Below are 13,380 nucleotides of genomic sequence, written 5' to 3'. Positions count from 1 at the left end.
GTGAAATGGGCTACAACAGAAAAGTCAATAGTTGCACTAGGAAGTGTGACCAAGAGGAACCTGGAGGAAAAAGATTGTTATCAAAACAATTTCAAGCTGTTTTGTGAACTTCAATGTAATTTAGAACTTCTATGTAATTCAATTTTCAAGTGGCTTGAACAACTTGGGCTTACCACTGGGCACAGGTCCACAATCACAGCATCTCAGGTGATTGAGGCAGGACCAAGTTTGAGGCCAGCCTCAGCAATTCAGTGAGACTATACCTCAAAACAAATAATAGAAAGATCTGGAGCTATATATAGTTCAGTGGTAAAGTGCTCCTGGGTTCAATCCCCAGTACAAGAAAACAAACAAAAACAAACAAACTTGGGTTTACCACCTCCTGTTCTAGGTACCTAACAAGTGTAAGCTAGATTTCTGTATAACTCAAACTCAGGATAGACTCTTCAAAAGACCATGAAACAGGACAGGGGTTTGTGGCTCAGTGGTAGAGTGCTTGCCTAGAATTCATGAGGCACTGGCCTCGATCCCTGGCACCACATAAAAATAATAAACAAATTTTTGGTATTGTGTTCATCTACAACTAAAGACCATGAAATAGAATTAATTCTTAATGAATATCCTTAATAAATCTTGAACTATCAAGAGCTGATTCTATAGAAATAGCTCCTAAAAGAGCTATAAGTTGGTATGACCAGTAATTTGGGGTGGCTAGATTGATATTCTTGGAAGTAAACCACAGACCAGAAAGGAGATCTAAGGAGCATGGTTTCTCAAGCCATCAGCATGATTTTGCAACATGGTATTCTCGAGTAATAATTTAAATTTGAAGCATTATCATTTTCAAATTTCACAGTTGATATCTTACTGTTGTATATGGAAATAAGCCCTGTGAATTTTTTTATAACTTAGTGCCTGGAAACTAAGGTTGCTTCCAAACTAGTGGTATTTGCTGTTGATAGTAAATATATCTTCATCCCTGCCCTACTATATCTACAGCAATTTTCCTATAAGGTTATATTCTAAGTAAGCAAACTATAGACTTGTCCAATAATTTGGAGATTTTATTTATTCACATAGTATGTTATCTTGGGGGGAGTGCCAAAATATTTTTATAACCTAACTTCTCTTTTCTACTTTACACCAATATATTACTTTTAATGAAAATCTTCTATATACATAAGGAAGAATGGCCTCTTCCAACTACGTAAGAAGAGAACCTTTCCCTCTGTAAGTAGGAAAGCCTATTCGGGTGGGGAAGGGAGCTTTCTATTTTGCTTGTGAGACTGGCAGAAGCTAGCTCACCTGTAACATGAGCTCCTCAACCTCCAGACTCATCATATCCCAGACCTACCACTTTATCTTAATCTTTCACTTTGTAAGTAACATTTCTGCCAATTCCTTGCACTCACTGGACTTACTTGTGCCTATCTATTCTCCTGTCTGGCTTTTCCCAGCCCCTCCCCAGCACTCTGCTTCCATGTCTTCCTATTGTGCTTTGAGAAAAGAAGTTTGCTTTGAATCATTTCAACTGGAAACCTTATTCAGGATTCCCCAGGTAATACCACGCTTCCTACAATTTTTTTTCATACAGACTGACTTCCTACTCTCACAAAAAGACAAGGGTGGGGACAGGGTAGAGAGCATAAAGGGTTACAAAAGCTAGGCTTCTTACTAACCCCCAACACTAGTTAGACATTGGACCACCATTCTTCCCCTGCTTCTCACCCATCATTTAGCACTATGAGGTCAACAAACTGACCAGTCTCCTTACTTGCCGTTCTTTTAATGGATGTATTTATGTATTTACTGCAGTGTTGGGAACTGAACTCAGGGTCTTGCACATGCTTGGCAATTGTTCTATCACTGAACTCTACCCTCAGCCTTTGCCATTCTTTTAACAACACTAACTTATTCTTTATTCTCATTAAATCTAAAATCATTAAACTCCCTTCCACATGACTCAGACCATTGGTTCACAGAAAACTATCTCAGTGGACTCTTCCTGACCATGAGATTAGGTATTTTAATATTGTCTTCCTAAACATCTTTATATCCATGTCCTCTTCATCTTCTAACCAAACTCAATATTTGCTTTTCTACTCCTGATGCTTTGTGCCAAACCAGAGGAACACAAAAAACTACACAAATGTGGACTCTTTTTTATAAACACTTCTAAGTGGACCCATATCTTTACACAGAAATTCTATATTTCAAAGCTAAAAAATCCCTCCCAACTCAACTCTTTCACCTTCATTCAAAAATAATGCGTTCTAATAATTACTGCTATAATTTGTTCTCATTTTCTCTAATCTTGCTTTCTTTTTCCCTAGTCTTTTAACTGCCCTGACACATGATGGGGAAAGGCACATCTCATTTCTCTAAAGATAAATCACAACTTCATTTCAAGGGTTATTTCCTTCTACCATCTGCAAAGGTACATTTATCCTGCTGAACTGGCCTCTCTTGCCTTCACTACTGTCAGTCTCCTCTTCTCAACTGTCATATGTCCTTATGGGTCTTTTCCTTAAAAAGCAGTGTCTCCTAAGCTCTACCACCCATCTAGTTAACACTATGTTTTCCTTTTCACCTTCTTACCAAATTTCTTAAATAAGTACATATTCATATCCTTCACATTTCCTTGACTAGTTCCAGGAATCTGGCTCCCTCTCCTACCTTTATATGAAAGTTGGGTCGCCAGAGATCTGACAGTCAAACCTAAAGTCCCTTTCTCAGATCTCATGCTTTCCAATTTCTAGGTCATAATTTCTTCTTCACCCCAACTATTACATTGTAGCCCAGGCCGACCAACTCACTCACTCTGCCCAGCAATGGCACTGCTTTCTAATTTGTCCTCACTGTAGTCAAACACATTATCCAAATTACTTTTCTTAAAAACACTATAACGAGTTAGGCAAGGTGGTGTACACCTGTAATCCCAGAGGCTCCAAAGGCTGAGGCAGGAGGATCCTGAGTTCAAAGCCAGCCTCAGTAACTTAGAGAAGCCCTATGCAACTCAGCGAGACCTATCTCTAAATAAAATATAAAAAGCGCTGGGGATGTGGCTCAGTGGTTAAGCATCCCTGGATTCACTCCCCAGCACCTCTCCCCCAAATGCTATAATGAAGCAACATCTTTGCCAAAACCCCACAGTTCTCTACCTCTACCATATCAAGGTGGAACTCCTTTTTTTAATATTCAAGGCTCTCAGCGCTTGACTTACCTACAGGACCTATACAACTCAGCGAGTGTATTTCCTTACTGTCCTTCCCTTCTAACTCCTTTGCACCATGCTAATTTCTGCTTCTAGTCTGTGGTTCAATCCTCCCCCTTTATTGTACTGATCTTCTACTGCTTTCATTTTAAATTTAAATCATCTTTGAAAGTCAGAAAGTACCATACTCTTTTCATGAAGCCTCTCCTTATATCAGCTCACAAGAACTTCTTTTCTTTACTATCAGCATATTTGATATTTTTCACTAAATATTTACGTGATGAACACTTTCATATCTTACTACCACTTATTCATTCAGAGAAGGGCATAGCACTAAAGTGAAGAAAGACAAGACTGACACCAGATAATCTGACTTTGCCAATTTTGGAAAATAAAAGAGTGTGTGTGTGTAATTGTTTGGCATTATTACTTCTTTAAAAGGCTGGCTGGGTGCAGTGACATATACCTGTAATCCCAGTACCTCAGGAGGCTGAGGCAGGAGGATTACAAATTTGAGACCAACCTTGACAGCACAGCAAGGTTCTAAAGACTTAGCAAGACCCTGTCTCAAAACTAAAACATGAAAAGGGGGTGGGGATGTGGCTCAGTGGTTGAGCAACCCTAGGTTCAATCACTGGTACAAAAAAAAAAAAAAAAAGGAAGATTGAATTGTATTTCCAATTGTATGATATCTATCACTTAAACAGATTTGGGGACATTTTATAATAAATCATAAACCAGGGGATGGGATTGTGGTTTAGTGAAGGAGCACTCGTCTAGCACGTGCGGGGCCCTGGGTTCGATCTTCAGCACACATAAAAATGAATAAATGGAAATGAAGATATCGTGTCCAACTAAAAAATAAAGACTTTTTAAAAATCATAAACCAAAAATCAAAAACATTACAAATCAGCATAGGATAAATGGTACCCCAGTTTGTCTGCATAAATAATAATCTTCATTTTTGTAAGATTTCAATACAGCTATCTGTTCCTTTCTCTTGACTTTCTGCAGCAATGCCTCTGTGGGTGTACTTCCCACCTTCCTAAGGGCCTGTGTCACAGCAGAAGAAAGATCTGGCAATCTTGGAGGTACTTGGAATAAGATACAAATAGGAGCCATGTCAGTAGAAATGTGCACAGACAAATGCATTAAAGTTTTTTTTTTTTAAAGGAACACAACACGTATATAGAAGGCTTCAGTTATTACCCAGAACACTAAGTAAAGATACATGAGCATACACACACTTAAATAAAAATAACGAATATATGTTTTTCCTATTAAGGTTTTTTTCACCTCCTACAAATTATCAAATATTTGAAATAAAAGTATTCAATATCCTTTGTTGCCATTGTTAAAAAGGTTACTGAGAGATGAACAATGAAATGAATCTGGACTGTTATGACTATTCTGATTAAAACATATCAAGAGCTGACCTGATAAAAACAATGTGAAAATACAATTGCCACTGGACTCATCCCTGATAACAGGATGTACATTTATCTCATTCAGCTTTGTATCCTTCAAGATCTAGCTCAGGTCACTACGCAAAATCAGTACTCAAATATTTAATTAAAGCTTTGTGAAAATAAGGGGAGAATACACAAAAGTATCCCCTGGAAAAACACAATGCAACAGTAGAATAAGAAGGAAAGCATTACTAATCAAAACATTGTTTTTCTAATGGGATCTTTAAGAAAATGTAGTCAAGAAAGAGGCACTTGATATTATATAACTAAACTCTTTCAGTGCAAGACTATTTTCTACAGTGGCACCAAAAACTTTTCAAGGCAACAGTTAATCCCCCCCTTTTTTATTTCTTTGAGGTGTAGATGGGTGTCAACAAACCCCTTATAAATCTAGTAACTAAAGATTGTCTGTCTCTCTTTCTCTCAAAAAAAAAGAATAGATGTGTACATGCACACAAATCCACAATTTTGTAGCTTCAGAGTTCTGGACTCCAGGTTAAAATTCCTGTGTTAGGAAAAGACTAGTCGCTTTATAAAGGTTAAGGATGTACAAATGTGTGTGTATGTGTGTGTGTGTGTGTGTGTGTGTGTGTGTGTACAAACTTTTCCTTGCAAAAGATGGACCGAAACAAACCTGAAGCTTTTTAGAATTTCTCATTCTTTACCATCATTTTGGTTACAATTTGCTAGTCAGGTGAAATGGTGCTTGAGCATAAAATTATGGCTGACTTTTAATACTTCTAAGGAAACATATTAAATAAACTATTAAGTAAGCAAAAAGATAAGGCCTTACAAAGTGGTCTTGAAATTCATCAGTGAATTTAAGGATCACTTTTAGACATTCCTTATAAAAATTTGGAAATTGGAGTCTTACTATCTCAAGAAGCACTTTCCTGACTGGTGGTGTGCCTGGAAGCAGGGAGAGATGAGCAGCAGCAAAGGGACTGCTTTGGGAATCTATTCAGGACTCTGGGAAAGTCTGGGTAAACTTCAAGACAGCTTTTCTATACAAATATGAATGGAAAAAAGAAACAGAAACAGAAAGATCAGGAAACGAGGCTTGTTTAACAGGTATCTCTCTCAACACTGAGAAGTAAGTAAATAAGAGCTAACCACCTGCTATGGCTTTGTAAGAAGATCCAAGAGATGAAAAGCTTACATTGAAAGCTGGAGAAAGCTATGAGCTGGTAAGCATCATGACAAGGAGCCCATGTTTTGTTAACAAAGTGAAGGACCACTTGCTCCGCAGGAAATAATTGGCAAAGTGTTAGTCTTTTACAACAAAAATGAAAATCATAATTAAATTAAGCTATAATTAAAGATTGATGTTTAATAAGTCTACAGTATTTTATTGGATTTTCTTAAAATGCTGGCTTAAAACCACTTCTAAATGAAAATTAGAAATTGGTATTCATGTGGAGTTTCATAAAAATAACTTAGATGGCTAGATAATTAGTTCCTTCTGCATCCTCAGGTAACCAAATATCAGGATATTAAGTATAGATTTTGGTTTACCCAACTATACTTCAGGATAAGGCCATTTAATTTGTTGCACTATATCTAGAAAAAGTAATCAGATCTTACATAGAGTATAATCCCCAAATTCCAACTCCAACATAACAATAGCATCATCTACTAATAAGCAGATTTTATTATTTAAAATCTCTAGCCTTTTTGGTATTCATGACACCCCTCTTGTATTTTTTTAAAACAAATTAAGGCATACTTTTTTGTTGTTGTTGTTAAATCACAATTGTTTTGACTTTCCCTTTCTTCTCAGATGCTGCTTCACATAGGCAGAATATGATCATGTTTTCTAAATCAGCTTTTGTCCACTGCTCCAAACTGAGTTCAGTTTTCTTTTATTATCAGTTTTAAAACTATTTCAAGAAATTTTGTATTATCAAAAACATCACTTTACATTATCCTATAAAGTACTCCACTATTTTCTGTGATTCACTAAAATATCCATTTACAACTTACATGGACTAATTTTAGAGGACATCCAAACTTTTCTCTTCTACTTTAAGTCTCATTTAGGTCAAATACTTACAAAGACTTATTACCACATTTCAGGTATTAAACAATGAAATTTCCAAACAAATATCCCACCAAACTACTATTTGTTCAATAAAAATGTTATACTACTTTAGCGGCTACTCACATACAATGTTCATCCCACATTCAAGTTTCTGATAAATCATTTAGAAGTTGAAATTGTGTTTTTGAGGCATTTCCTGGTATACTAGGCAGTGCGTTAGGAAAGAGATTATATTGCATTTAGGCCATAATAATTATCTTTTAACCATCTATTTTATAATTAACAACCATTCAAAAATAAAGTGCAAATGTGCAAATGAGAGAGAACAAAACAGTTTCTACACATGTAATGCATAATATAAGATATAAATCTAGGTAACTGAAAACAATTGCTGACAACATCCTTCTGAGCATTAAATGACACCAACCAAGTTTGTTTTATATGTATTCTTTCTTCTCAAGTATTCAAAGAATGCAATAGACATTATCATCTCAATTCTCAAATTAGGATATTACCATTTTTTTTCACAAATCAGAAAACAAAGAACTATCATTACCTTTGTATATTTTCAGTTATAGAGCCAAAATAAGAACAATTCTAGCTAATCTCATCTGGGATCTTAATTAGTATTATAAGTTTATTCATATGAGTTAAAAATAGCATCACTCATAAGAAACAATGCCAAAATTATTATGCTAATAAATTATGTTAAAGGCCTAATGAAGAAATACTTTAGCAACTATGAGGTAACACACTAGTTGTAGGCATGAGGAACGTTTATATTGGCTCTTTTGGGTGTATACATTAAATGCAAAATCAGAAAGGAATCATGCAAAAATCCGGTTGCCCATGCAAGCACCCCAGAGTCTAATCCTCTCCTCTCAGTTCTGTTGTCAGGCCACAGTAGTGTGGAGACTTGTAGGCTGCTGTCCTTGTTGTAATGAATGGGAAGAGGCTGACAGTGGCATGGTCGAAACCTTCACCTCTTCTTCCCCTGTGGAAAAGTCAGTCATGGTCTAGTTATGGGTGACTAGATTTGTTAACAGTCCCTTTAAAAATGATTTCAAATATTTGGAATACTGATACATATATAAAATACATGCTTAATGGTTGGAATCCGGGTGTGAAACAAGACACGAATTCTAGAATATAAACTTTTCAAGTACTTAGAAAGTAGTTACACTCTAAACACACCCTTAATTTTAATGCTATCAGAGATAAGATCAAATATAGTAGATTTAGATTACAAATATACTACCAAAAGAAAAAAGAAAGGAAGACAGGGCAGGAAAGCCATTCTTTTCCAAGCCAATTGGACGCCTTATAAACAGAGACACTCCTAATGAGAAATATTTTTTGAAAAAATTAAAAATTGATTCACAGGAATGAAAAACTCATTTTTGAAAAAGAAAATTATAAATCCATCTTTTAAAAACATAAGCTATATACATTAGGAAAAGATGGAAATTATAAAGATTAAATCAGTAAATTAACATATAACATGAAAACTTAATGTGTACTTTTGAGGTACCAGAAAAATATTAAAATGCTAACAATATATTGATCCAATTGACTGAAAGTAAGATGACTACTTTTAGATCAGAGAACTACATATGAATGAAATCAGTTCTCCTAATTATAACTGATCATTATTTCACTAAAAGTGAATGGTTTCACATATGACTCAAAATTCAATCAAGTCACTGTGAAAGCAGTTGATATAGAAACAAAGAAAATTTAAAGAAAAATGCTCTCATAAGTAAAATTAGAATTAACAAAACAGGAAAAAAAATCCCAAGTCTAAACAATTTCAAATATTTTTAAAGTATATCTTGAAACAACAAAACATACAGACTTAGACTTACTATTGTTTTCCAAATAATTTTTAACATTATGGAATAAAAACATCTTGGCAGAGAATTCTTTAGAATAAATCTGCAAAATTACATTTGGAAAGATAGCTTAACTGACAAAATGTAGACAAAGAGTGTATCGATCCATAGAACAGATTATTTCAGTTCTTCAATAAATTGGCAAACTTCCTACAAATCCCAAATACATAGCAAGAAGACTGGTAAAACAAAACTTTAGACTAGAGTTCTTAGGTAAGATCATGGTATTAACGAGGACTAAGCTAGAGACTGATTTTCATCAAGTCAATAAACTTCATTCAATTTTGTTTTTATTTGTTTACTATAGGCTATATCCCTGAGCTGGGCCAATTTGTCTCATGAATAAATACTATTGATTAAAAGGGACTTGCAAGTATGTGAGAGCAAAAGTCAATTACTATGGGAAGAAAGCCAAGTTAAAGTACATGCCAGTGATCTTCAATTGTGAAGGAGAGCATCAGTGTTGTAGTGCAAAAACATTTGCATTATTGAATTTGAGGTCTGGGTTCTTATGCTAACTCTACTACTAACTGAATGTGTGACCTTTAACAAAGTAGTTAAGCTTCCTAGAATACAGCTCTGCCATTCCAAAAATGAAGAAACTGGACAAGATAAGTAACTTTTTACAACAAAAGCACAGGGTTCCAATAAAAACAAAAATCTAAATGAATTTATTATAACTGCCCACTAATCAAAGTTCCTTCCAAGAACATTTATTTAAATTTTTTTTCTAAGCTTAGCAAACCAGACGTGCAGCTAAGAAAATGCTGCTAAAAGGATTTCACCTAATTAAGGAAATAACTTTAAAAACAAAAATGTTTTCAATTAGATAAAGGAAACAGAAGCTGAATTTCTGTCAAACCTCTGGTAACTGTTCTTCCCATGATAGGTTTCAGATACATCACTTTTTAATGATTAACTGAAACAAACCAAAAATAAAATTTAATACAAATATGTAATACACAGACATGAAATCTGTAATGATATACAGGTGGCTGCCAACTCTGATTCGCTCCAACAGTTAGGAACCCTATTTTGCCCTTCATACCTAAGAAATAAAATATACATGCTGTTCCCAGTGTAGAATTAGTTTAGAATATTCTTTATCTTAAAGTAGCAAGCCCCACTGAAACAGTATGGAGTCTTCATTACTAAAGCATTTAATGAATAACTACTCTATATGAGATACTATGATGATCACTACAATAGTTCACTTTCAATAGTTCAACTCAAGGACAACTGAGTTCCAACTGCAGATGGGGAGACAGATATTACCTAGGTATAAACTGCTTCAAATGAGACACATTGAAGAGGTATATAGGTTTTCAGATTTTTTACTCTGTCATTTTACTCTGTCATAGTTACTGAAAATCCTAAATCACCTAGCTGCAATGATTCAATTATTCTGCTTTTAGGCTTAGCACATTCAGTTTCCTGAGGTATCTGTCAAGTGTTTATAAACCATGAGAGGATGCTGTGTGACTCTTGCCAAACAATTTTAAATATTCTGGTATATTAAACTTGAAACTTCTCTAGTTATCAGAGCCTTAAAAATAATCTAACAGCTTAACCACAGTCACTATTTAAATACCAAGCAAGTATGCAGAGCCAAAACTTGAAAACCTGAAATAACAAATTTCCCCCCACCAAATACAACAATGATTCAAAACCTAAAGTTGGTGCTTTATTTTTAGCAACTCTGAAAAATAAGTTTTTAATGTCCTAAGGTTGAGTATAGAGTAAAAGAAAAAAAAAAAAAAAACAGACAGAACTATCATTTAATGCCACATTTTAAAAATAAAGTATCTACTGCAGATAAAGATTTTCTAATAACTAACATAGGAAAACTACATTCACTGATCAGTGATGACTCATTACCAGTGTGGCACTCCAAAGTATCTGCTTACTTAAAATACTTGGATTAAAATTGCTCTTTGGTGTTAATGGACAATTTGAAAACTAAGAAATTGAAAGAACACATAATTTATTGAAGATGGACATGTAGAAAGTCAAATAAAAATATATAATGAAGGCAGCTAAGACTAGAGTCCCATATCAAGCCCACACTATTGTGCCTCGCTCTCCAGAGAGCCTCATCTTCTCAACCATTGTATTACTATGGCTTAAGAAGCACTTCCTGTTATGGAAGGCAGTTTTAATGCATCTTAATGTAATGACACACTAATGCCTGCCCTTTGTGCCTTTACTAAAGGGGTTTCCATCAACATAAAAGGCCCTTTCTCTTCCCCTGCCACTAACCCAAATCCAAGATAGTGTAGTACAGATGAATTCCTGTTTCTTCAATTAAATCTCCCCAACAATTACAGGGTACATTGATGTCTCTCAGATTCCAGCACCATACAATGTTACCATTTTCATACATAACTTTATCTCTTCAAGTACACTCTAAACTACTTGGAAATAGTGTTTGTATTTTATACTTCTTTTGTATCCCCACATGGCCTGGCTCATTGTTTGATCAAACAGGAACTGAAATATTAATTGTAATTGGGTTAATACTTTATTTTTAAATATTTAGGGGAACTTTAATTTCTAATATTATGATCACTTATAAGATTCACTACTAATAATTAAAATGCCACCTTTCTAAATGATTAAAACAAAGCAAAACAAAACATAATTGTATTCTAATGTGCTATCTTGAATGGAGGAAAAGAAAAGGTGTACAGAAATTGAACACTTTTTCATAAGCGAATATCACATAGAAGGAGAGGACTGAAAAATGTCACTCTGGATTACCTACTATCTACCATAATTAAAAGAGCAAATACCACAAGTCTCATCAATATGTAAATCATTATATCAGGTGCTCTTAAAATTATGTAAATTCACTTCACTTATCCACAGTCACAAACTTAAGATCTAGCTTTCTGTCTAGATCATGAAATGTTGTGCGTTCCAAGGGAATACAGACAAAGAATTTAGATGGACCTCTGTATATTCATTTATCTATCTTGCTAACAACAAGAGAACGAATACCTTACTGTCAAAGTATTCTAATATAATAACACCTGTGTCATGCCACACCTTAAAGGCTATGACAAGATAAAAATAAATTATATAAATTATATATCACAGTATAGGATTATTCTATTCTACTTGAAAGAATAAGGAAAGGAAGAAACTCTCTTTTACACATTATCTCAAAAGCTCAAATTAAATGAGAACACTATAAGAATGACTTCCTCAGAAAACACTACATCTAAAAAATGTTACAGGATCTTAGACCCAAAAGTTCTGAAACCTTCAAGGGTAGCAGTACAAGACCAGAAGTATTCTGGTATCAAACTTGTATTCTTAAATATATACCTAATATTTTCCCCCAGAAATAAAAACAAGACAAACTAAAAGGGTAATTTCTCTCCTTGAATAATTTCTTTTCCATATAAAGTATGTCTGTGACATGTTACAAAACATTAATAATCAGAGCTCTCAAATATTCTCATACTTTAGCGCAGTTTTGATATGTGTATGTGTGTATCTGTCAAAATAAGTAAATGCCCTACCAGTTAGAGTGGCTTTATCCCTCATGCTCTCATTGATTATCATTTTAAAAAGGGTTTTAACCACTTTACTTTTATAACATAAAATAAGATTTTTTTACTATGGTGTTAAACTTCACAGCATCATAATTTCAGAGTTCATTTTTTTTTCTTTTTCTTTTTGCATTTATATAGCATATGAAAGTTTGATAATTATTCTATTAAGTAAAATGCTTCCAAACAATGACTTGGTATAATACTCCACCATCCTTATAAAGCTCAATATTACAAGGCATCTGTCTAATTAAAAATATTTTAGATTATGATAAAGACTAACTTTTTTTTACAGAAATTTTCATGACCAATAAGTACCCTCTGTTATTCAATAGTTCCTTCCCTACCCACCCAACAAAGTAAAGGCATGAGTTATTCAAGAATTTTCAAAGGCTTTAAATGAACCTACCTGCTATAGGAATCCCTCCCAGACCTGTGTTGTGCTGTGGCGGGAGATTCAAGTCCAAGAAATTACTATTTGAGGTGGGGTTTGCTGTGTGGTTCAAGTGCATGATGCTATTGCGTGGAAAGGCCATCCAAGGATAGCGGGCTGCCTGGCCTGGAAAACTGAAGGAATTATAAACTGCTCGGTGCTGCTGAAATTGAGGGAATCTTTGTGGCAAGACTGAAAAGGTACTATTAAGAGAGTTGGCATTTGTCGGTGCAGCAGGGTGTAGGAATCCAGAGCCTGGACCTTTGGCGGTTGTAGTGTGTGAAGAGGAGTTCTGAAGAGATGTGGGTGAAAGGGAAGGTTGATCTTGGACGGACAATTCCTTCTCAATCAGGTCTGCTAAGGCTTTTCGAGTAACATCAAAGGGATCAAACCCCAAGTCATCCTCTGGTTGTTTAGAAGAACCAAAGCCAAATGCTGCTTGCCAGTCTGTGGAGGATGATACTGGGATTGTTTCTGTTAGGAAGAAAAATAGTGATGAATATAATATGCATCCGGTCCCTTTCACAATTAATAAAACAACTATGAAAAACATGTCGTATTGTAAGATAAAAGCAAATACGTGCAAAATCAATGACTTTTTAGCTTGGTAAAATAATTAGTTACAAACTACTTGATATCCAAATTACACTCAACAATTCATAATCAAAACCAGCATAAATCATTTAATGAAACAAAGTAATAAATACAATTTAACAGATTTTTTTTTTTTTTAAAGAGAGAGTGAGAGAGGAGAGAGAGAGAGAGAGAATTTTT

The 13,380-nt window shown here is 34.6% G+C and overlaps 1 protein-coding gene across 9 annotated transcripts in view; it reads right to left on the bottom strand.

Moving 5' to 3' along the window:
* The window catches only part of Cnot4 (CCR4-NOT transcription complex subunit 4), a 126,845-nt gene that overhangs the window by 19,915 nt on the left and 93,550 nt on the right, over positions 1–13,380 (bottom strand). For 7 of the 9 annotated variants that reach the window (XM_026398549.2, XM_077795936.1, XM_077795937.1 and 4 more), the window contains one exon: positions 12,583–13,080. In XM_026398549.2, the coding sequence (XP_026254334.1) occupies positions 12,583–13,080 (498 nt within the window). Of the gene's footprint in view, positions 1–6,034; positions 7,719–12,582; positions 13,081–13,380 lie in introns of those variants that run through there. The other 2 variants (XM_026398553.2, XM_026398554.2) reach the window with 1 other exon arrangement.

Source organism: Urocitellus parryii, chromosome 3, assembly GCF_045843805.1.
Source record: "Urocitellus parryii isolate mUroPar1 chromosome 3, mUroPar1.hap1, whole genome shotgun sequence".
NCBI lineage: Eukaryota > Metazoa > Chordata > Mammalia > Rodentia > Sciuridae > Urocitellus > Urocitellus parryii.
The sequence above is the reverse complement of the archived record's forward strand: the minus strand, read 5'-3'. Positions and strand labels throughout refer to the sequence as shown.